Below are 26,446 nucleotides of genomic sequence, written 5' to 3' on the forward strand. Positions count from 1 at the left end.
AGCCTTCAAAACTTTTGTTATTCCTCCGTACCAAACTTAGTGTCTTTAGAATGGAAATTGGGGCAATTATTTAGAAGTATCACATAATTGGTCTTAAAAATTTAGAGATCTTAAGTAGTGTCCGACATGTATATGTCTAAGTCTTTCTAGAAGTTTGATAAGGTTAAACTCAGCTTGTCACAATCCTTTATATCATTAGAGCCGTTAACTAGATCCTTTTTACCTAAGTCGTCTAAATTGTGCTACTCTACGATTCAAAAGAAACTTACTACTGAAACTCCTTGGTAAAGCATACATGTATGGTGGAAGTGGAGAATTCATGTCGATGTGATCAAGACAGGAACCCGCTTGAGGACTAAGTTCCCCAAATGAGCACAAGTCGGTCAATTTTCTTTAAACTCACAATTTTTCTTTGATGAGACAGGTTCAATATTGATTTGTACGCAAGTGCAGATTCAACTCAAATTCAAATCCTCTTCGTGAACATAGATATAGACGTGGGACGTGAATATTGATGTGGATGTTAACGTAGACGTGGATCGTGAATTTATCTTGCTTTAAAAGCGTAGATGCTATTCATTTTTTCTTTCAAATTCTAATTGTGGATGTGGACGTGGATTTTTCTTCCCAATCAAGGGTTACGAGCGTAATTCTCTTAAATCTAAATTATTTATGTATTTTATTGCTAATATTTTTCTAGCTCGTGGCATTTTGTGGACGTGAAAATGGATACAGATGTGGATTAAACTCCTTTCAACGTGGACATTATTCAACTCTTTTTCAAATTCTAATCGTGGACGTGGATGTGGATTTATCTTCTCAACCAACGATTTTATGCATTTCACTTCTTTCAATTTGGATGCGGACGTGAACGTGGATGCGGATATGATTGTGGATTTATCTTGCTTTCAAATTCTTTCGACGTGGACGTGGACGTGGACGTGGATTTATCTTTTCAAGCATGGGATACGAGAGTAAATTCTTTCAACCCGATATATTTACATATATTTCTTTATCGCTAATATTATTTTTAGCTTGTGGAATTTCGTATAGAGACAAAATTAAAGCTCAATCAAATCGTGGATCATAATCTAGCAGTGAAATGGGGCACTTTCTGAAGGTGGAGTTAAACTCGTCAGCAAGAGGTCAAAGATCTACTCCCAGCTACATTCCTACATTATTGTAGTTATGTGAATCATTCAAATTCACTCAAATTTAGTCGTATCCGTCTTTGAGTAGCAAATAGTTCTAACCTAGTCTCACCATAATTCGAGAGTCAATCATCAATTCTCTTACTTCGTATTATATGCGGTCCGATCCTCGTACTACCCGAGGTATGTATGCAACTCAAAAAGTCGGATGTAACTTTCCTAAATTTCCCTTCAAATCCAACTTTACTCATTCATATCCACACCCGCTCAGTCCGGAAAATTGGTTGCTATGTCAATTTCTTTGCCGGAAAACTCCTTAATCATTTTCGGTCAAAGAGGGGCAGTTGTTGACATTCAATTTTGTCCCACCTTTCTTCTACTTAATTTCCTTGCGTTTCCTAGTCATTAATGATCTAATAGCGTAATATTTATTTTATGATTATTTATTACCATTATTATAATTATATTACTAGTAGTATTAATATCATTATTAATAATATAATTAGTAATTATTATTATCATTATTATTATTATTAGTAGTAGTAGTAGTACTAGTAGTGGTAGTTACTATTAATACCATAATTATTGTTGTATTGTTATTAGTATTAAAAATATTATATTTTTATTTATGTAAACTAACTACTTATTTTGAATATTAATGTGTCTATCGTATTATTATATTGTGTCCAAATTAGCAAGACAAGGAAGCCCAAAGACATTAAAATGAAGAAGGGATCTACTTTTAAAATTCAAGATCAAGTCCATGACCTATCAGATCTCGTCCATTTGTTATAGTCCATTTACATTATTTAGAGCCCACTCCACAATAGCCCAATAACAATACCCACAAACCCAGCATTCCCATAATCTAAATCTGTCAGCCCCACTAAGCCTAACCCTAGTTCCTCTTCTCTCTAACAACCACTCACCCCTATTCATCTATCTCCCATGTCCATTTTTAGCAAAGCTCCAAAGTTTCTCAAACCTAAGTCAGTAATATTTCACCATTTTCGTGCAAACCTTGATAACTCTATATGCCTCTCTCCAACGCCCTCCTCTCTCATCTCTGTCACAAGATTTGGCCAAGCACAAGAGACCAAAGAACTTTTAAATAAATCAGATTATTTCAGCATTTTTCAGAGGTTTGACTCTCAAATGGCTACAATTCAAAGATTGAAGCATAACCCGTGACCCCTTTCTTTTGAATTTCAAATCCTTCTCATAAACCGAACCCTAGATTGATTTCGCCTGTAAATACTCCTAAAACCTTTAACTGGATCATCTTTTGAATCGAGTATTATAGACGACTTAACTACAATCAAAACCTCTATTATTTACGTCAAAAATACTTTGAAAAGTTAGCTCTGTGTGGTCTCTCGGTTCAGTTCGCTCAAACTAGTTTTAGATTCAATCTCATCCGTGAGGGAATAGATATCTAACTTCTCAAGCTCCTGTTCACTGCACCACAAAAGGTTAGTCTTCGAGTTTTTTCCCTCATTTCTTTAATCTCCTCCTGTAATATGAATCATATTTGTTGTCTGATATATTAAAAAACTTGTTTATTTTATTTGTTGTTAAAAATAATGGTCGTAGCGACTGTTTTTGTTCGAGTTTTGATGTTGTAGAGATTATGACTATAGGAGATGATTACTCGCTTAGTTTCTAGTTTATGTGTTTAAAAGAAAAATATTTCGTTAGATTATAGAAAAATGTATTAACATGTCTAAATGACTCTTGTGTGCTTATCGTTAAGTTAAAAAAGGTTAAGAATACAAACTTATTCTATTGATGTGGGTATCATGTCCTTAGAAACTCATTGTTATAGTTTGAAGAGACATTTAGTTAAGAAACTTGGTATGGTTTCATGCTCTAAAGATTCTAAGAGTTATTAAAGGGAATGTGTTGTTCGATACCATGGCTTTAGGATTTCACTATCGATCTGAAGATTCTTAAGTTTTTAGCTTCTATAAAATGAGTATATACATGGTATAACACTCTGTTGGCTATAAATAGATAGGCTTAGCCTTATTTTCCACTAACGATAATCCGCAAACTCTTCCCTCTCTCTTCTACATTATTTTTCCAAAGCAAAATGTAAGCATCAGTGTGGTTTACTATCGTTTGATGAGTTTGACGAAGTTCTATAATTTCCATTACCAGTATTATAAAATAGTTATTCTGTTCTATTCTGGGAGGAAATTAATATAATAACTTTGGCAACAGTGAGGGGATTAAATTCTTTAAGAAAATATAATTTTTTGTTGGGCTCAAAACTTTTAATTCTTCTGTTTCTGTATCTATTTCTATTTTGTTTTATTTTTGTAGAAATTATTTTCGAACACGGATTACTAACAAGCTTAAGGAATTTAGATTTTATTCTGTGTTCAGCCTATATTCTATTTTGGGATACTAAATATTTTCTACTCCCGCTTTAGAGATTAAAATCTTCGCATTTTCTACTCTAGTTTGAGATTAACGTCTTTGTGACTTTCTACTCAATTCGAGATTAAAATCCTTGTAATTTCCTAATCGGTTGTATGAAAACGGTTTAAAGATATAAAAACTTCACCGACATACTTATTCTGATTGTGTCAATTTCTTTTACAAGAAAATGACAACAAATACGGAACAACAAAATAGTTCTGTTGTGACTACTACTGCTGCAATGGCTACTGCATCTTCAGCACAATGCATGCAGCGACAATGGCACCGACGAGGACGTTCTAGTCTTGGCAGAAGAAACTCCGGATAATAAGCGGTTTGTAGTCACGGAAGCATGGAAGCATTCTGATTTCTTGTGCAAAAATGATATCTTGAGTTATTTGGAAGATGACTTGTACAACATTTATAGTGTCATGGAAACTTCGAAAGAGTTGCGGAACGCTCAAGAAAATAAGTACAAGACGAAAGACGTTGGACTTAAAAAGTTTGTTGCCACAAAGTTCTTGGACTTTAAAATAGTTGACATCAAGTCTATCATAACCCAAGTCCAAGAACTGCAAGTCGTCGTTCATGACCTCCTTGCCGAAGGTATAAATCGAATCAATATTTTTATTAAAAATATTAATTATATAATTAATTGTGCTAAGGATCTATCGAAAATAACTTCTCTACCCCCAAGGTAGAGGTAAGGTCTGCGTAGACACTACCCTCCCCAGACACCACTTGTAAGATTATACTGGGTTGTTATTGTAATTATATTATTAATTATAAAGTTATGATTGTAGGTATGGTCATAAATGAAGTGTTTCAAGTTGCAGCATCTATTGAAAAGTTGCTTCCGCTGTGGAAGGACTTTAAGACTTACTTGAAACATAAGCGCAAAGATATGATGCTTGAAGACCTTATTGTTCGTCTATGGATTGAAGAGGATAACAAGACTGCTGAAAAGAAGTCCCGTGGAAACTCAACAATAACAGGAGTAAATATGTTGAGGAAGCATCTACAAGCAACAAAAAGAGAAAGAAGCCGTATGGACCAAAGAATTATCCGAGCAAAAAGATGTTCAAAGGTAATTGCCACAACTGTGAAAAGGTTAGACATAAGGCTTTGCACTGCCGTGCACCAAAGAAAGACAAGAAGAAGAAGAGTCAAGCAAACTTGGTTGAAACGAATGATGAAATGGAGGACTTATGTGCCATGCTATCTGAATGCAACTTGGTAGGAAATTCCAAGGAGTGGTGGATTGATTCTGGAGCCACTCGCCATGTTTGTGCTATCAAAGAGTTATTGCCTCTTATGTTCCCGCAGGACCCGACGAGACTATCTTTACCAAAAACTACGCAACAACCAAAGTTGAAGGAGTTAGAAAGATATCTTTGAAGATGACTTCGGGCAAAATTGTGACTCTAAACAATGTTCTCCAGCTTTCTGAAATTTGCCAGAATTTGGTCTGTGATGCACTTCTTATCAAGAATGGATTTAAGTGTGTGTTTGTTTCTGAAAAAATTGTAATAAGTAAGAATGATGTGTATGTAGGAAAATATTACCTAACTGAGGGCCTTTCAAGTTGAATGTACTATAGATATTAATATCAATAAAGTTCAAGCTTCTTCTTACTTACTTGAGTCAAATATTTTATGGCATGTACGTTTAGGTCACGTCAACTTCAAAACTATACGAAATATGGTTAACTTGGAAGTATAGCCTAAATTTGAATGCGATAATTTGAAATGTCAAATATGAGTGGAATCTAAGTATGTTAAACATCCTTATAAGTCAGTTAAAAATAATTCAAATTCTTTAGACTTAACTCACACTGATATTTGCGATATGAAGTCAATACCATCTCGCGATGGGAAAAAATATTTGATAACTTTTATTGATGACAGTACTAGTTTGCTATATTTACTTACTTAATAGTAAAGATGAAGCCACTGATGCATTCAAGTAATACAAAATAAAATTGAAATGCAACTAAACAAACAAATCAAACTGATAAGAAATGATAGAGATGGAGAATATGAATCTCCTTATGAAGAAATATGGTTGGAATATGGCATTATTCACCAGACAATTGTCCCTTACTCACCGCAATCTAATGAAATTGAGGAAAGAAAGAGTAGAACATTAAAGGAGATAATGAATGCCTTGTTGATAAGTTCTGATTTACCACAGAACTTGGGACGGGGGGGGGGGGGGCTATTCTTACAGCTAACCTAATACTCAATCGAGTTTCCCATAGAAAAACTCAATCAATTCCATATGAAAAATGGAAAGGAAGGAAATCCAACTTAAAATATTTTAAAGTGTGGGGTGTTTAGCTAAAGTGCAAGTTCCTAAACCCATAACGGTAAAGTTTGGACCAAAAACTGTTGATTGTGTTTTCATAGGATATGCAACAAATAGTAAGGCATATCATTTTCTGGTACATAAATTAGAAAATCCTAATATTCATATTAATACGGTAATCGAATCAGACAATGTTAATTTTTTTGAGAATATTTATCCGTATAAAAATGAATGTGAGTCGTCTAGGAAAAAATCTAAGCGGCCTCGAAAAGAAGCAAAGGAAAGTACGTTTAATGAGGAAAATCCAAGATGTAGTAAATTTGAAAGAACAACTACTATATTTGGACCAAATTATCTAACATTCTTGTTGGAAAATGCACCTTAAACGTTTAAAGAAGCAATGTCTTCCTCGGAAGCACAGTATTGGAAAGAGGCAGTCAATAGTGAGATAGAATCCATATTAAGTAATCATACTTGGGAATTAGTTGATCTTACTCCATTAAATAAACCTTTGGGTTCTAACTAGATTTTCAAAAAGGAAAATGAAAGCTGATGGTACTATTGATAAATATAAGGCAATATTAGTTGTCAAAGGATTTAGACAACGAGAAGGTCTTGATTACTTTGATACATACTCGCCAGTAACGAGGATTACATCTATTCGAATGTTAATAGCATTAGCCGCTATGTATGGCCTTGAAACCCATCAGATGGATGTGAAGAAAGCCTTCTTAAATGGAGATTTGGAGGAAGAAATTTATATGGAACAACTTGAAGGGTTTGTGGTTCCCAAAGAAGAAAAGAATGTGTGCCGATTTGTTAAGTCACTTTACGGATTAAAACAAGCACCCAAACAATGGCATGCAAAATTTGACCAAATAATATTGGCAAATAGGTTTATGATTAATGAGTGCGATAAATGTGTTTACATTAAGAACGCTCCAAATCACATAGTCATTGTAAGTTTATATGTTGATGATATGTTAATAATGAGCAAAGACATTGCGGATATAAATGCTACTAAGTGTATGCTTGCTAGCAAGTTTGATATGAAAGATTTAAGAGTTGCTGATTTAATTATAGGAATTAAAATCCATAGGACTCCTCAAGGTCTAGAATTGTCTCATTCTCATTACGTTAAAATGGTACTTGAAAAATTTAAGTATTTAGATTTCAAGGTTGTAAAGACCCCGATTGATATAAATGTTGCTCTTACAAAGAATTTAGGTCAGAGCAGATCTCAACTGGATTATGCTCGAGTGTTGAAATGTTTAATATACATTAGGGTTGTTCATTCGGATCGGATATCCGAAATTCGAACCGATCCATTCAATTCCGGGTTTCGGATTTCGTTATTGGATTGGATTTCGGATTGTGTTTATTAAATCTTCGGATTTCGGGTCGGATACGGATTGGTATATTTTAATCCGATCTGATCCGTAATCCAAAAAATATTAGGCAATGTATAAATAATACACTTTAATTTCGGATAATCGGTACTTCCTTTACATCTTCCTCCAAGTTATTATCTTTACAATTGCTAGATTTAGCTATATTGGCACAATAGTACTCTTGTAATTGCATAAACATGATTTTTTCTTAATGTATTGCCTCTAAAGAAAGTATACATATTAGTTTGCAACTTTGAGGCATAATACGATCCGAAATCCGATCCAATCCGATATAATTCGAATCGAATTCGGATTGCATTTTCTAGAATCAAAAATTCGAATCCGAAATGTGCTAAATCCGATCCAATCCGATCCGTTCCGTGCACAGCCCTAATATATATATATATATATATATATATATATATATATATATATATATATATATATATATATATATATCATGAATTGTACACGACCTGATATAGCTTGTGCAGTAAGTAAACTGAGTCGTTACACAAGTAATCCCGACCAAACTCTTTCGATTGCAATGAAACGAGTTTTGGGGTATCTAAAACATACCCAAGATTATGCTTTGCACTACAATAAGTATCTTGCGGTAATTGAAGGATATAGTGATGCAAATTGGATCACTAGATCATCAGAAACAAAGTCCACAAATGGATATGTTTTTACCATTTGTGGAGGAGTAGTGTCTTGAAAATCATCCAAACAAACATGCATTGCGCGCTCTACAATGGAGTCTGAGTTTATAGCTTTAGATAAGGCTGGAGAAGAAGCTGAATGTCTCCAAAATTTCTTGGAAGATATTCCATTTTGGCCCAAATCAGTGGCTCCTATATGCATACATTGTGATAGTCAAGCGGCAATAGGAAGGGCTGGGAGCATTATGTATAACGGAAAATTTTATCACATACTACGAAGATTGGATATCACCTTTTTTCTCGTACAACAGAATCATCGTATTTCACCTCCATTTTTCGGGCATCTTCTTCGTCCTAAAAATGACGTTAAACAACCTGCCCTACTCACGTACTTCTAAAATTCCATCGGAATCTCATCTTGCCTAATCGCTTTGTCCCTGCTCATCTTACGCATAGCCCCCACGGCCTCCTCAATATTTATGCGCCTACAATATCCAAAGTCTCAATGACTCTTGGAATGCTCCAAATCACCTAGCACAAAATTCATGTCCCCTTCTTCATTCAGGTTAATTAATAATTAAAATTTTAGTTGATTGCAGTATCTGAAATATTAGGAAGGTAAACATAAATTATAATTTTATCTAGTATGAATTTTATTTTTAAATGGTAAAAAAAGGCAAACAATATTTCGTAAGAATATACTTTAGATAGATAAATAGATATTTAGTGGCACATGAAAGAACTTGGTACGATTACTATGGGGAAAAAAAATTAATTTCCACCAAGGACCGTAAGTGAAATAAGAGAAGAGAAGGACTAAATTGTAACATAAATATACTTTGCAACTTTGAAGGGAAAACTCGACATAAGTTGGCTGTCGTCGGCCCATGCTCTTTAACGGGCCTGAGTAATCCAGTCCATTAATACATAACAGAGGACCCCTCTATCTCTAGGGTTTTTTGGGCTGCCCTATAAATACAGATCAAATCCCCTCTCTTCAACCATAACTCTATCTATCTCTGCTTCAACATTCTCAAGTGCTCAATCTAAATTAGTATTTCATGAATTTCTCGTCATTTTCTTCTGTTTTTTTAAGTGTTAGAGGCCTAATATTGCAATTCTTTGATTGTCTGCTATTAAAGAATGGATCAAGGGATCTATCATTAGGCAATACGAAAACACTGCATATATATCTATTCCTATATATATGTGTCTGCCTTTAGCTCCGAATTATCCCTTCTGCTAAAGGTTTTTTCGGTGACAAGGCAGATACATTATCTCTTGTTTTAATTTTAAATATTTTAATTTATATTTTCAAAAATATTGAAGATTTAGGGTATTTTTCGATTATGATATGTAAGGATGATGAAGAAATCATTCGGATTCCCACTGATGTATATACTGTGATTACTACAACCAGCTACTTCTGACTTGCTCATCATAATCGAATCCCTTTTTTTCTTTTTATCCAATTATTTTTTGTTTTTTTTTATTGATTTTAATGTTGAGTTTGTGATATGAAACTGGCCGGTGATGTAACAAGATATTTGCTACTCTTGATGGGGATTTACTAAGTTCCTATCTGATGATTCCTTATCCACCAAGATCTCTGAGGCCTGCATTTTTGTTTATATTTTTTTTCTTAAGAACTGGTTTGAAAATTCTTTTGCAAAGTGTTTTTTCGGTTGTTTCATCTTTGTTTTTCCTAAAAAAATGAATTTCACTTTTTCAATGAATTTCGCAAACATTGAAAACTTCTTGTTCAAGGCTTTGTTAATTTCTTGGATAGCAAAAAAATTTATTAAATATTTTTCTTGTTTTTCCTTCAAAGGTTTTATTTAAATTCAATTTCAATTTATTATTATGTTTTTAAAGTAGAGTTAATGTTGGAATTGTTTGAATACGATGCGTAAGGTTGATGAAAGAAATCATTCGGATTCCCACTGAGAATACTGTGATTACTACAACCAGCTACTTCTGACTTACTCATTGTAATCGGATCCCTTTTTTCCTAATTTAGTTGTGTTTTTTCATATAACACACATACAAATTTTGCCTCATTTTAGTCAATGTCGTTGGACTGGGCGTTTAACCTTTATCACTGCCGGTGTTAATCTATGATGAATTCTCATAATATGCATAAATTGAACTTAAAATGACGTAAATAATTATATTTATATAGAACTTAAAATAAGTGTCTATTTACCAAATCATAACTTATTAACTTTATTTATTTTAGAGTTGTCCTTATTTCCATATCTTTATATTTTGTTAAAATTATTCTAATTTTGTATTATATCATAACAAAGGTTTAACCTTTTGTTATTCCAAATTTGACATTATTCAAATTAGCGTCATTCCACATTATTGAACAGATTGGGACTTAGTCACTTGCTAGTTATTTTATATGAGCATATTGAAATGATTATAAGACTTGATTATTACATACCTAGGAACAATTTTAAAATGTCTTGACCAAACCTTAAGTGAGACAAACTTGGAATACGTAAAATAATGTGTAACGATAGAAATCTGAATGATAGTCAAACAGGAATAGCCAAATGTTGAATCTAGTTAATGATATCATAGAGTCACGAGTTCTCAAATAATGTACAAATTGCACAAAACAATGTATGGTTTAAAGTAGGTTCCAACGGTATGGTATGAAAAGTTTTTAAAATTTCTCCTTAGGAAGGGGTTTTCGAGCGATGAAATTGACAACATATTGTTCCTGTTATAGAGTGGCAAGAAATTGTTCAAATATAGATTGAGGATATCATTTTTGAGATACAAATGAAGCCTCATGGAATAAATTTGCCAAATTAATGGGGAGTGAATTCCAAGTTAAGCAAATTGTAAAAGGAACTATAAGTACTTCAAGGAGCTGCTTAAGAGGTTTCATATGGACTATACAAAGAATTAACACTCCAATCACTATGGTGTAGAGGAATGATTGAGTCTTTTCTCTATCTAATTGCAAGCATGCAATTATATTGATATGTGTTCTCACTTTTTAAGAGACAATATAGAAAAAGGTAACATCTCTATGAAAATTTTGCTAGACAGAGAAGCATATTGCAAATATATTTATCAAGGTTTTAAGCAGGGATCACTTTGAAAGAAATCTCTTGGAGCTTGATTAATCAAAATGAACTAGGACATTCTTGGCTAGCTTAAATGATTTTCTATGTCTTAGGTCTAGTGAGTCACTGAGTCTTATACTATAACATGTATGCACGCATGCGCATTGAAGGGCATGTATGCTTAATTTGATGATAAAATCCTAGATCAGAAAAGGTTCTTGACAACTACAATAAGAAAATTAGTCAAAGAACCTAGTTGTGTGACACTATATACCCTTATTCCATCTGATGGTTGTGCTTACTCAAATTGATCATATTTTACAGTAATAACTCTCCTCACCTCATGAAATCAAAAGGGATCAGGTTCCAAAGTTAAAAACTATTATTCCTAGAGTAATCATGACTAGTATCAGTCGCGTGAAATCAGGAGAAGTTTCTCAAACTCCTCAGAATACGTCTTTACCTCAATCAAAGCTACTAACTACCTTTTCAAATTTTGAAACCAGTTGCTACCCTCTTTACTTATCAGATTCAGATTAGGAGCAATTAGTGTGATTGATTAAAGATGAGTAACTAACAAATAGTATTCCTACAAAACCCTCTCTTACACTTTTCCTCTCTCATTCAATGAAAATGCTCATCATTCTCAAAGAGCATAAGTCTAAAATCGAAATCCTAATTCTTTAGTTCTTCCAAAAACTTGAACCTTCAATAATGTCGTACTCACCAAGTCAATCCATTTCTAGTATCCTTGAACCAAACACCACACCTGCTGCCAATATACCTTTTTCCTCACCCACTCCTGTCGAGTCTATCTAAGATCAATTTCCCTCCCAAAGCACCCCAAAGGCCTTCACTGGTTTGGTCGGCTACTCTAATGAAGAGGATAATGAGAATTATGACGGTGAAACTTTCGCACTGGAGGAGCCCCAAATTAAGGGGGAAGGAAACACCGAATAGGAGAAGGAGGATGGTAATGAATAATCAAAAGTGGATGATGTTGTGGAGCCGATGATTCTTTTTTCATGGGGAAGAAGAGGTGGAAGGTGAGATAGTGCAAGAAAAGGAGAGTGATATGGTGGTAATTGAAACTCAGGTAGAAGTGGAGGTAGTAGTAAGTAGGTAGAAGAAAGGGAGAGGGAGCGAGGCATTAATGATGTGGCTGTGGATGTTGGAAAACATGACAAACACTAGGAAAGAATTGACGCAGGAAAATGTTGGTATTGAAGTAGAAGTATCTGAAGCCCCAGGACAACAACCAGATTCTTCTGCTGCTAGAGAGGGAGAAGTGGCTGGAGAAGGAGTTGCTGAAGAACTTGCTGAGAAAGTCGTTTATCAGGCTCAAGAACCTGGTTCTCTGAACGCTGATCAAGAGAAATCTGAATTCTTTGACTGGACTGATACTAAGAAAGAAGGAAAAAAAAAATAAGAGGAAGAAGTGAGAAAAGAAAGTAGTTCCAGTAGTAATGATGAAGCACTAGTAGATCCGATTGCCAAAATGAGGGGGGAAACTAAGTGAGGCAAAAAACACCTTTGGTACAGTGAAAGCAATAGCAAAGAAGGCAGTATTGCCTCAAAGGTCTATTAATATTAGGGGTGGAACTCCAAAATACAAGAGTGGGGAATAAGGCTGCATTTGAAAAGACCTTGGAAGAAAGTAGGAAAAAGAAGAAGGAGAGACAGAAGTTCAGTCTAGTGGATGAGTCTAATGTGGAGGAAGTTGACATTGTCAGTGGGGGAGATGATAAAGAGAAGGAAGAATAGGTGGAGAAAGTTCCTCTTCTGGGGAAAGGAAAGAAGAAGGCTGAATCATCACTAGCCACACCTAAGGAGAAAAAGGGTTCCAGAAAAAAAAAAGACCGTTGTTCCGGAGTCTGAAGGGAAAGGAACCAATCCCAAATAAAGAAAGAAGACACAAAAAAATTACCATTATAGGCATAGAAGAGTGGTTTGCAAGGAGGATGATGTTAAAGGGTTGAGTGATCAACCCAACTACTGTGAATATGTTCTGAATGAAGGAGCTAGTAGAGAAGATTGAGAATCATGGGTGGACACATTCGTTTTTGTGCTCACTCCCAGTGATGTAAGGTGAAGCAATGTTTCATTTTTACAAGAACTTAAAGTTGCTGGAAGATGGCACAATGAGTTATGAGGTTAGGAGAGTGGACCTGGTTATTGATGCCAAGTTGTTGTGGGAGATACTGAGTCTGCCCGTAGAAGGTTTTGATACCTACGTGCGTCGTGAGTGGCCAATTTTAGGAGTGGAACAAGATGCTTTGTTCTTGACCTCCAAGTATAAAGGAGCAGTTGACTGCGAGGAAGGTAGGAAAAGGAGAGATAGAGCTGGTTCACAAACTTCTATTCGAATTTGTGAACAGATATTTGCTGCCTCGATAGAAAGAAGGCATGAGGATACTTACTTGGACCTGGCAGTAATGGATGTTCTGGATCAAAATAGGACATTAACCTGCCCTCAATGATGATCAAGCATATGGAAAGGGCAAGTAATCAGGAAAAGACATTCATGCTCTGCCATGTGGGTGTTTGTTGACTGGGTGTTTGAACACTTTGAGGTCCCTCTAAGAGGACTTAAGAAGTGGACTAAAAAGGATATGATTGATGAGGCAAACTTAAGGGAACGTGATTGTGTTACGCGGTCATCGGGTACTAAAAACAAGAGCATGATCATAAATCTTTTGGAGGAATTGGCTGCTGCTAATGAGGGAAAAGAGAAGATGAAAGAGGAAATTGCATTCCTTGAAAGAAGAAAATAGGAGGCTAAAGGAGAAGATGAAAAAATAGTAGGAGTAGGAGGCTTCTGCTGCTCGATTTGACAAGTTTCTAAGGCTTATCATGCAGAACCCTCTTCAGGCAAAGAACCTGGTCTTCAGTCCTCTTTGATTTTCTAGTCTAGCCCTAGTTAGCCCTTAGTCATGCCCCCCCTATGACCAGTTTCTGGATTTGTATTTTTTTTGTTATTTTGGTTTTGTTGGCAATTTGATGGTTTTGTTCAACCGTCTTTTGATTTGGGCCTTTTGGGCTTAATATGGTGCAATGATTAATCAATAAAGTTTTCTTATTTCAGGTGAATTTTTTGTTGATTTTAATTGATTAAATATTTGTGCTCATGATAATATGTATATGTTAGTATATCCCGAACGGCCATGAGTTTGACATTGCTTTATTGACTCTACTGACTTTTTCTTTTTCGATGATCCCAAAAGGGAAAAGTTAAAGTGTGTGAATATTCACTGATCAGTAAATCTAGTTCTTAAGCATTTGGACTAATAAAGAGTGTTTTCATTAAGTTCATCTTTTTGCAGGTTCTAATATTGAATTATGCGTAGCTATCTTTAGAGTTGCGATGAATGGAAGGCGAGTTACTTACACTTATGCAGACATGGACAAATTAAAGAAGAGTGATACCAGTGAAACTAAATTCTTATGAGGAAGGCTGATGCAAAATTGGGCAAGCTGTTGACTGATTGCACATGGATTTGTTATCATCAAAAAGAGAAATTTTGTTGAGCTAAGCACGTGTTTTATTTGGATGATTAATAAATCAGGTGTGATTATGATGAATGAACCGGGTTTCATGAGGTGGTTGGTATGTTCCTGGATTGGTGTGCATATATGATAAAGGTGATGCAAGAACCAAGTTCGTAGCAGAGAGCTGATCAGCTGCGGAATATCAAAATACCAATGTAAGTTGGGTTCTTCAAGAAGTTCAATCCGTACTCTACAAGAAAAGCATTAATTAGAGAAGTTAGTAGTCAAAAAAGATTTTGCAAATAAGGGAAAAAACTTGCATGAAAAGAAAAGATCAAAGAGCTAGAAATAAATAAGGAAACCAAGTCAAAACAAGAGAGATTTTTCTTCAACCGAAATATTCTAGGTTTTGGAGCTTTAATTGAAGAAGATTTTCAGCCAACTTGCAACTATATAAAGAATTTTTTCCCCAATTCAAGGAAAATGTGATTGATCAATAGTGATCACGGCAAGAAGATACTCTTGGAGACTCAAGCAACTCAACTGAAGAACATGTGTCTTGAAGATGAACATGTTGAAGTTCTTTAGTTATTTGGGTTGAGTCAAGTGTTCTAAATTATAACCTATTTGCTTTTGAGAAGTGTAATTATAGGTTAGTGTAGAAGCTTTGAGTTTTTGGTAGCTTCCTGGACTTGAGTTAGTTTGGAAAGGGGTAGCTACAATTAAGTTGGTTGTAGGGATAGGGTACTAGAGTTAGTCCCATTGGTTATAGAGTTGTAACCTAAAACGGTTCACTGAATTTAAGTGAAGTTTGAAGCAAATCCTACTCAAGTAGGTCGTGATTTTACTCCCTTGAGCAAGGAGGTTTTTCGCGTAAAAACTATTATATTATTTAATTTTCGCATTCTATTTCTATTTATGTCTGTCTGCTTAAGTTCAAAGAACCAGGTTCTTTGAAATCGCGAAAATCAGGTAAGACACATTTCACCCCCCTTCTTGTATCTAGTTCAAACTCTAAAATAATAATTAGAAGCAACACTGTCGGTTAGGACCTATTTTGCTATTGAATCTTTTCTCTTTCGAATTGTTTAGTCTCTTACAGGTATAGTTGCTCATGAGCAATCGAAAAATCAAAATCAAATTAAAAATTAAACCAAATTGAAGTAAAAAAGCCGAAATATTGTTATACTTAGTTCGATTTTGTTTCCAAGTTAAAAAAGATTGAAACTGTCGAAAAATATAAGGTATTAATATTTGGAATTAATTCTATACAGATACTTCATATATTTAAACTATAAGCAAAATTTATTTATAGTGTTTCCTTGAGTTTTATATTCTTGAAGTTTTTGTAGTGATTTACATATTGTTTTAATCGTTGAGGTTACATAAGTTTGACAACATAAAATCGCGTAGAAATGGCATGGGGTAGCCACTGTTTAAGCTGGTATTTACTTTTTATCCAGCATTTTTAATGCTTAACAATAGTAGCCACTAGTCTATTAAAATTTATATGAAAAGACTGTGTTACCCTTTCCTCCCCAAACAGAAATACACCGATGCATTCAAAACATAAAGACTTCGTAATCTCTGGTGTTCTCTTGGTACAAATCTTTTAATTGTTAAATATTGGTTCCTATAGTTAAATTAATCAATTTGGTGTCTATACAAGGTGCAAATAAGATTTTCCATTGTCGAGAAAATCCACAATTATACTACTTCTGTTATTTTTAATTTCAGCCAATATATAATACATAGGTAGAAACAAAACATCCTTAGAGAATTGATTTTGGGTCTATTACTAAAACAAATTAAACACCTTTAACTGTTTAGAGTTGTTGCTTTGACTATGCTTTGACAATTTATTTTTAGATCTAAAAATTGTGAAAATAAGAAAAAGAGTGATGAGTAAACTGGAAATGCAATTCCTTTCCAGAAGTTAAGGACATGTAGTCTTGAAGTCCTAAAGTTAAGGACATGGTCCTGAACTTAGAGTTTCAAGTTCAAAAGTTAAGGAAATGTAGTCTTGAAGTCCTAAAGTTAAGTTCAATAGTTAAGGACACAAGTTCAAAAGTTAAGGACATGAAATCCTTAACTTACAGTTACAAGTTCTAAAGTTAACGACAATAGGTCCTTAACTTTGATTTCCAAGTTCAAAAGTTAAGGACAGACAGTCCTTAACTTACAGTTACACGTTCAAAAGTTAAGGACGCTTGGTCTTGAAGTTTGATTTTCAAGTTCAAAAGTTAAGGACATGTAGTCCTGAAGTCCTGAACTTAGAGTTACAGGTTCAAAAGTTAAGGACATGTAGTCCTGAAGTCCTGAACTTAGAGTTCCAAGTTTGAAAGTTAAGGACATGTAGTCCTGAAGTCCTGAAGTTAAGGACATGAGCAGAAGGGTATTTTCGTCTGGGCAGTTAAAATTTATTAAAGCAGTGGCTAAATACTAAAGACATTTTAAACGGTAACTTAAAAGTAAATACATATGTTATTAGTGGCCAACCGTGCACTTCCCCCTAAAATCGCATTGAAATCGGGATATTGTGTTGGGTTGTTGCAGCTCATGCATTATTTTAATTTTGTTGTTAGTTAAGTTCACTGGACTAATATAAAATGCCTCGTCAGCCTTTGATAGGTAGAACTTGGACAAAAGTGACTTTTGGTATGATATAGAAAAAGACTTTACGATATAATTTTCAATATCCGAGTGACCATTTCAATAATGCAACTCTAAAATTTCTCACATATTGATGTCTCAATAGATATTTGATCCATCAATTTATTCCATTCTTGCTAAACATATGATAAGTTATGTCTTTAGCTATATGTAGTAAATTAAATGGAATGAATTTATATTTCATATTTGTTTTTTTTTTGTGTGGTGAAATATTTATTTATTATACTAGGTAGGCAAAATGCAGTACATTGCTCTCCCGCTAGGAATAGACATAGTCGTACTAGTACTAGCACTACTATAGTCAAAAGATGTAGCAGTAGAGTTTTCAAGTATAGCCAAATTTAAGACTGACAACATTAGTAGTACTATTCCTAATAGTAGTGATGCCTTCATTGTCTAACAAGACCGTATCTTTTAGGAATTCCAGCATACACAAATATATTTGGGAGTAGTAAACATTGGCCTGCTTAGATGCTTGCTTTGCTAGTTCATGCGCTACTTGATTTCTTTCTCGAAAGTTATGTTTGGTTGGTGAATTCCCCAACTTCTTCGGCCATGACCTGCAAATAGAAAGTAAGGTATTAAGGGGGGACCATATTTGATTTGATATTGTTTATATGTTTATCAAACTGAAATAGTTAAACTGATTTCAATTTAAATAAAACTCGAACCAAAGGAACCATGACATACTATAACTGATTCAAGAATAAGATTTGATAGAACATCTAAGCAAGCAAAATGGTTCCTCTGAGACGATCAAATAAGTATTGCCAACCTATTTTATGTTTTTTGGATTTCTCATTCTTAGTCATATATAACTTCAACAAATACCTATTTGATATATGACCTTTGTTCTACGTAATGACAGTATTTCATCTCCAACATTTATGCGATGTTTTTTTCTCTCCTTTCTGCAACAAACTGGATATGATTAATCTTGTATCTTACCTTAAATATTTTTAACCAAGAAAGCTCTTGATCTTCTAACCATTATCTCATGCAAATTTTTATCATATACTTTGAACTTTCTTCCTTCACCATTTCTAAATTGAGATTTGTAATAACCCGATCAGTCGTTTTGAGCCCTAGCGCGTCGTTAAGAGGTTTGAGGCCTTAAGTAGCTTCACTTCAGGTATTATGACTTGTACGTGTAGTTGGAATTGAATTTCGGGAAGTTCAGAATTGACTAATTTCGGAAGCTTTAAGTTGGAAGAATTGACTAAAGTTTGAATTTTGAGTAAACGACCTCGGTATCGAGATTTGAAGGTTCCAATAGGTTCGTATGATGATTTTAGACTTGGGCGTGTGTTCGGGTTGAGCATCGAGTGGCCCGGGAGTAATTCGACGCTTATTGTGGAAAGTTAAAATTTTGAAGGTTTTAGAAATTCCTAAGTTTGACCGGTCAACGCAAAAAATTGCTCTTCGCGAACGCGAAGGTGTCCCGCGAACGCGAAGAACAAAATCGCCTGGACCGTATTTTAAATGGACAGACCAGGCATTTTAGTATTTTGAGCATATCTTGAATTTTAGAGCTCCGTTTGAGGTAATTTTTGCGGCGTTGTTCTCGTCTCAACAAGGGGGTAAATATCTGACCTTTATTTTGATATTTTTCCATGATTGTTTTCGTTGTTTATTATTTTTATTCATGTTTGGATTGTAAAAATTGGGGATTTGAGCCCCAAAGTTATGAGATGGTAAATCCTTGATTTCAGGGTCAATACATAGATGAAATTAGATGATTTTCGAAATATATACTATATAAGTTATGGGTAATAATTATTTTCGATAATTTTCAAAATCCGGACACGCAGGCCGATGGTTGACTTTATTGACTTTTCGAACGGAGTTGGAATTGTTATAAATTAATTAATTATGGGTATTAGAGGCTATTTTTATTGGTTTGCATATTGTTTGACTAGTTTTGGAGCAACGGGTATCAGTTTGAGGTGTTAGAGAGGCTTTGGAGCCGGTTATGGAACTTCAAAGCGAGGTAAGTCTCCTGTCTAACTCTGTGAGGGGGAAACTAAGGTGATGTATTTGATATGTGCTACTTGTTGCAGGGGCTACGTACACACGAGATGATGAGAGTTCGTCCGTAGCTAGATTCATGCTATTGTCCGGGTATCCTTAGGTTCACACCATGTTATTATTGTACTATAGGGGTTACCTTTGCTCGTTTAATTCCTTTATTTCGCATTACGACTTGAAACTAGACTTGCGTAGAGTGGTATACTTGCCATTGTAGAGATTGACGGGCTTCATGATTAGCCACAGAATAATTATACTCTCCTTACGGATTTCTTCCGCGTTATGCGTTTTTGATAATAGATGATAATCATGCGAGTAACTAATATTTGCACTCTAATTTGGCCGCTCTCTACCTACGTTTGATTGTAATAGATAACAAAATGCTCTAATTACGAGTTTATTGCTTTGCAGGAGTCACTCCGAGCTAGGAGAAAGCTAAAAGAGTATTTTGGAGTCAATATGGAGAATGATAGGCCAACCGAAGGACAACACGATCGAAAAAGAGAAGAAAGAGCAAAGATGAAGTTCACGCCCAGGTCCGCGGTCAATCCGTGGCCACGGACAGAACATATGTTGAATCCGCGGTCCATCTGCAGCCGCGGACGAGGTGTTCGGAGCCAAAAATTGCAAGGTCAATTGTGTAATTTTTAAGACGACTCTCCTTGACCTATAATAAGCCCACCTCGCCCAAATAGAGGATATCGAGGTTTTTGAAGTGTTTTTGAAGGCAAGAACAGGCAAGAAGCAAGGCGGAAGATTCGGCATATAGTTTTTACCTTTCTTCGTATTGTTTTTATCATCGAGAATGAATTATATCAGTATGATTATGAAAATGATTATGCGTAGCTAAACCTCTAATCTAGGGTTGCTGGAACCAATTGTTAGATGAAGTCTTGATTACGTTTTGATATAATTAAGTCGTTTCTTACTCTATAATTGTTCAACTATGTGTTTTCCTGTGATTAATTGAAAGGGCCCTTGATTAATCGTGTCTAGTTACCTCGTGTTGCTTGAGAAAGAACACCGGGTTAGATTGTTGTTGAACAACACCACTTTCGGGTAAGTTAAGGGATTAATTACTTGAATTTAGAAGCAGGGTTAGAGATAACGAAGCTTTGGTGGAATAATTCTGAGTTGCATAAATTGTTAACTAGAATAGTTCGAGAGAATGCTTCTAGTAAATTATCGTAATTGATCGAGAGATAATTGCGATAACCCAGAACTCATATTTCTTATAAAGTATTACGGCGAGATTATAGCTAACGTGTCAGGAATTAATCTAACAATTGGGGAAATCAATAACCCTAGACCATTTTACCATTGAATTCAACAGCTTGATTATTGCTAGTTTTATTATTGTTTTTCCTTAGTTAACTAAATTCTACTCATTATCTATTAAAAATCTTGCATCAGGGGATTGTTTGAGCTATTCATTAGCAGTGTTAAAAGTTATAGTAAATAGGTTAGTTCCTTGTGGGATTCGACTCCGGACTGAACCGGATTATATATGCAGCGAGCGCTTAGTCCTTTTTGTATGGCATAGTTGGACGTGATCAAATTTTGGCACCGTTGCCGGGGAATTAACGGTGTTATTTATTGAAACTTTGAAGAATTTCTAGGATTATTAGTTTAGATCAATTTTCTGTGGTGTTAAAAATATTTCCATTGAAATTCTCACGCTTGAACTCTTCTGTAACTCAGGTGCATGCCTAGAATCTCTTCGAGAACTGGTGAACTCTTTGAAGGACTCTCAGATCTTGAGAAAGCATTCCGGACATTGAGCCGGGCTAACAAGAAGAGCAAACAACTGAAACAAAGCGAACAAATTGAAATTGAAATGGATGACGTAAACAACGTCAATGGGAACAACAGGAATGATCGAGATGACCCAAACGTCAGAGTGGTAGCACCTCTTGTGCCGGAAGCTGCTCTTTATGATTGGGCGCAACCAACTTCTGATAACCTGGCCACAACAATTGCGATCCCTCCCATACAAGCGGAGACATTCAAGATTACCACTAACATGATGCACTTGTTGCAGAATAAAAGTTGTTCTTCGGGTCATACATCGAAGACCCACAACAACATCTGAAAAACTTCCTAGCAATATGTGTCACTCAAAGACAGCCGAATGTGACTCCTGAGGCAATCAAATTATTATTGTTCCCATTCTCAGTAGCAGGGGAGGCTCAAACTTGGCTGAATTCGCTCCCAATAAACTCCATTGCTACTTGGGAGGAACTAGTCAAGCAGTTCTTAAACAAGTTTTATCCACCCAACAAAACTGCGAGGCAGATTAATGAGATATTGCAATTCAAGCAGAAACCGACTGAGACTTTGCAAGAGACCTGGGAGAGGTTTATGGGCATGTTGGTGAAGTGCCCTCACCATGACATTCCGGATCAGATGTTGGGATAGAGATTCTATATGGGTTTGGCTGACAGTCTGAAGGCCAATGTAGATGCTTCTGCCGGGGGTGCATTCTTTAGCAAAACTTTCACAGAGTGCAAGATTCTTCTTGACAAGATGTCTCAAAATTCAGGCTGGATGACGAGAGACACAACACTCACTCCAATAGTGCATTCTGTCGCTCTTGACCCAAACAACACACATGCAGAAAACATAGCCACTCTTATGACCCAGATGAGCTTGCTGACAAAGAAAATCGATGAGATGGGTACGAAACAAGTGCACATTGTGGATACCACAAATGGAGGCTTGTGCACTCCTTGCATAAACTAGTCATATGTGTGCTCGTGAAGTGGAGAGAATGACAACCAGGGATTCACAGAAGACATTAATTATGTCAATAATTTTGGAGGTCAGAGTCAAGGTGGGCAGCAATGGGGACCAACAGCAAACTAGCAGTACAGACCGAACCAGCCACAGCACAACCCCAATCCAGGAAGAGCACGACCACAAGGCCAAGTCATACCTTATCCAAGGCAACATGGCTATAATCAACAACACCAGCAATAGTTGACCTACCAACCACCTCATCAGCAGCAGGATAGTAACATGATCAAAATCAGGGGCATGCTGCAACAACTCATTGGGACAAATGGAAAGATGCAAGAGAAGTTAGCTGCATATGATTCAGCAATCAAAGGCATTGAAACTCAATTGGGACAGCTGTTGCTACCAAGCGCACACGCAAGTATACATGGTCGACAAGTAATATAGGATTGTAAGTCCAGATATCGTACCCACAGGGACTTGTTATTAACTATCAGCTAAATTAAACCCAAACAATTCATCTATTCAAGCGAATTCTAAAGTATGAATATTTAACTAAAATTTAATCTAGAGTAACAAATTGAGAGATTAAAGAAAATAAGTTGGCGAATTATAGAGACGAATTCAATGTGAGTGAATATTCTAGAGCTATGGGTTAGCTAACAATCCCGTTGAGTTTTCCACTTAAATCGTCTAATTAAATTTATCTCGTTTATTGGTTGACAGGGTTAATATTGCTCGTAGCCTTCTCCCGAAGTACAACTCGCCTATTCAAGCTAATCTAACGCCTATATTCCTATGGAATTAGAATTAACAAGAACACATTTATAATTCTTGTATAGTAACCAAGCAAGGCGATTAGGTATATTCCTATCCTAACCAAAAAATCCCCCCCCCCCCCCCAGAGTTAATAACTTGCTCTACTCAATCTTATATGCAATCTAGAATTCCCTCTCCCGAGTTCAATCCTAGATTCGTAGATAGTATTCAATTGGTGATCAAGCAATCAAATAATTAAGCGTAAGATTGAATAAATAAACCACTATGATAAAATAATAAGAACAATTCAAGCTTCAACTACAACGTTCATGTAGCACCCAAAACTCTAGAACTAATGAACTATAAAATTAAAGGAAGAGAAGAGAAGAAAAACTAGTTAGAAGCCTCCTCCAAGCGTGGTGTGTGTTTCCCCACGTGAATTCTCCTTCAAAGTGTGTTGGATATCTCCCAAGTTAGGTTTAGAACCCCTTTTATATGAGTTGGGATCGTGTAGGGTCGAAATAACCTTGTCCCGGGCAAAATAGGAAAACCCCCGCAACATAGCGTCCAGGCCAGCGCTAGGCACCGGACCTGGTGCTAGAGGCAAAACGTTTTTCAATTCTTGCCTTCTCTTCTTTCAACTGAATTGGCCTTCCTTCTTTTGAATTGTAAAATTCCTTGGTTGTCTCTACTTGGGGGGACAAAACCCAAAGGGTGTCCCCCCCCCCCCCCTCCTTTTTTTAATTATTTTAATGTTCTTTCTTTTTCTTCCACGTTTTATTCAATTTTGCTCCAAATCTATTCATCTTCATACCGCTTTATTCCTACATAATTAAAATATAATATTAAACACAAAATAATATAACTAATACTCAAAAGACGATTAAAAGTACTAGAATATGAGGCAACAATGGGTAAATATATGCATTTTTGGCCGAATATCAACAGCTATCTATGGCCTTGAACAATCGCCCACAAGGAACATTGCCTGCAGTACAAACGTTAATCCAAAGGAGCAGAACCCAAATCAGCTCATGGCAGTGAGTCTCAGGAATGGGAGAGATTTAGACAGGGAGCAAGAAGTTGCTCAATCCAGGAGAGAAACAACGCCAACTACTCCAGCTGCTCCAGTTACGTTGGAGACCAATGAGTCGGCAGAGCTTACTGAGGTTGTAATCGAGCAAGCACGGGTTGACACTTGCTCGGGTTGACAAGGGTAAGGAGAAGGAAGGTGAACAACTCCCAGAAAAGGTAGTAGAAAAAGCTTCTAGCAAAGAACAGACGCAAAGCAGTGTGCACAGGTTGATTCCTGCACCATTCTCGAAGGTTGGCAAAGCAAAAGAAAGATGATCAATACAGGAAATTCATGGAAATGCTTAGACAAATTCAACTGAATATTCCACTGATGGATGGTTTGAGGAAAATGCCAGGGTATGCAAAAATAATGACCTGATGTCGCGAAAATTTGACTTCCAGGACCTGTCCACTATAACTCTGACTCAGACCTACAGCGGGGTAGTGACAAGACCTACGGCTCAAAAGGTGTCTGATCCAGGTAGTTTCACTATCCCATGCACCATTGGGAGTTATGCTTTTGCTAAAGCATTGTGTGATTTAGGAGCCAGTATAGACTTGATGCCCTTGGAAATCTATACAAAACTGGGCACTGGCAGAGCTAGATCGACCTCAATGTTGCTACAACTAGCTGATCGCACAGTGAAAAGACCGACCGAAATTCTTGATTATGTGCTTATTCAAGTGGGGAAATTTGTATTCCCTGCAGACCTCGTCATACTTGACTGTCAAGTGGATGAAGAGATACCAATCATTCTGGGCAAGCCATTTTTAGCCATTGGGAGAGCATTAATTGATTGTGAGACTAGGGAATTGAAAATGAGGTTGAACAATGAAGAAATCATATTCAGTGTTCAACAATCTATGAGGAGACCCATCGAATTTGCAAATTGCTCACTAGTGGAGGTCGTGGATGTGATACTACAAGAGGAGGATGAGACTATTAATGTTAAGGATCCGTTAGAAGCTTGCTTGATGAATCTGGAAAATGTGGATGGTCAGGAGTTTCCATAGTCGGTTATGGCTCTCAAAGGTCATGGTTTCTGGGCAAGGGAACCCCAGTTCGAGCCCCTACACTTAGAAGAAAGAACACCACCACCTGCGAAACCATTGATAGAGGAGCCACCACAGTTGGACCTAAAACCGCTTCCAGCTCACCTCAGGTACGCTTTCTTAGGGCCTAATTCTACTTTACCTGTTATTATATCATCGGGTTTGCTAGCTTTGCAGGTAGAGCAACTCCTACAAGTGTTATAGGAATGTAAGACTGTCATTGGTTGGACCATGGCGGACATAAAGGGTATCAGCCCAGCTTTTTGTATTCACAAGATTCTCCTGGAAGAAGGGCACAAACCTTCCAAAGAACATCAACGAAGGCTGAACCCGAATATGAAAGAGGTGGTGAAGAAGGAAGTGATCAAATGGTTAGATGCGGGTATCATCTTCCCCATCTCTGACAGTAATTGGGGCAGTCCTGTCCAATGTGTACAAAAAAAGGGAGGAATGAAGGTAATATAAAATGAGAAGAACGAGCTTATCTCAACTCGTACAGTCACGGGGTGGCGGATTTGTAAGGACTATCGGAAACTGAACACAGCCACCCGGAAGGACCATTTCCCCTTGCCTTTCATTGACCAGATGTTGGACAGGTTAGCTGGGCGATCCCACTTCTGTTTCTTGGACGGATACTCGGGGTATAACCAGATCTCAATAGCCCCGGAAGATAGAGAGAAAACGTCCTTCACTTGTCCGTATGGCATCTTTGCCTTTCGGAGAATGCCCTTTGGACTTTGCAATGCACTGACTACATTCCAACGGTGCATGTTAGCCATTTTCACTGACATGGTTGAGGATATTATGGAGGTGTTTATGGATGATTTCTCCGTGGTAGGGGATTCATTCGATGATTGTCTTCACAGCTTAATAAGAGTGCTCAAAAGATGTGTGGAGACAAATCTAGTATTGTATTGGGAGAAGTGCCATTTTATGGTACAAGAAGGAATAGTGTTGGGGCATTGAGTGTCCAAAAAGGGAATTGAAGTTGACCAAGCCAAGGTTGATGTGATTGAGAAGCTGCCTCCACCCACTTTGGTAAAGGCAGTGAGAAGTTTCCTTGGGCACGTTGGGTTATATAGGTGGTTCATTAAGGATTTTTCCAAGATTGCTAACCCCTTATTTAAGCTGCTTGAAAAAGACCGGCCCTTCGTGTTTTCTGATGAATGCAGGTTGGCCTTTGAGGAGTTGAAAAAGAGATTGGTGACTGCACCCATCATTGTTGCACCCAACTGGGAGCAACCGTTCGAGCTCATGTGCGACGCTAGTGATTATGCTATAGGAGCAGTCTTAGGGCAACGCAAAGATAAGATGGTGCACCCGATTTACTATGCAAGCAAGACGCTCAGTGATGCACATCTTAATTACACTGTCACGAAAAAGGAAATGCTCGTTGTAGTGTTTGCCTTCGACAAATTCAGGTCGTACTTAATTGGCTCAAAAGTTATTGTTTATACTGACCATGCAGCAATTAGGTACTTGATAGCAAAGAAGGAGTCAAAGCCACGCTTCATTCGCTGGGTTCTTTTGCTACAAAATTCAATCTAGAAATCCATGACATAAAGGGGACGGACAATAAAGTGGCAGACCACCTCTCGAGGTTGGAAGGAGCATAA

The 26,446-nt window shown here is 36.4% G+C and overlaps 1 protein-coding gene across 1 annotated transcript; it reads left to right on the top strand.

The window, feature by feature from the left end:
• Positions 1-22,226: 22,226 nt before the first annotated feature.
• On the top strand, positions 22,227-24,791 carry LOC109244272. Its single transcript, XM_019411333.1, has 4 exons — positions 22,227-22,365; positions 23,652-23,872; positions 23,919-24,029; positions 24,180-24,791. Exons 1-4 carry the CDS (start codon positions 22,227-22,229, stop codon positions 24,789-24,791), a joined length of 1,083 nt encoding a protein of 360 aa, XP_019266878.1.
• The last annotated feature ends 1,655 nt before the right edge of the window (positions 24,792-26,446 follow it).

Source organism: Nicotiana attenuata, unplaced genomic scaffold, assembly GCF_001879085.1.
Source record: "Nicotiana attenuata strain UT unplaced genomic scaffold, NIATTr2, whole genome shotgun sequence".
In the NCBI taxonomy this organism is placed as follows: Eukaryota; Viridiplantae; Streptophyta; class Magnoliopsida; order Solanales; family Solanaceae; genus Nicotiana; species Nicotiana attenuata.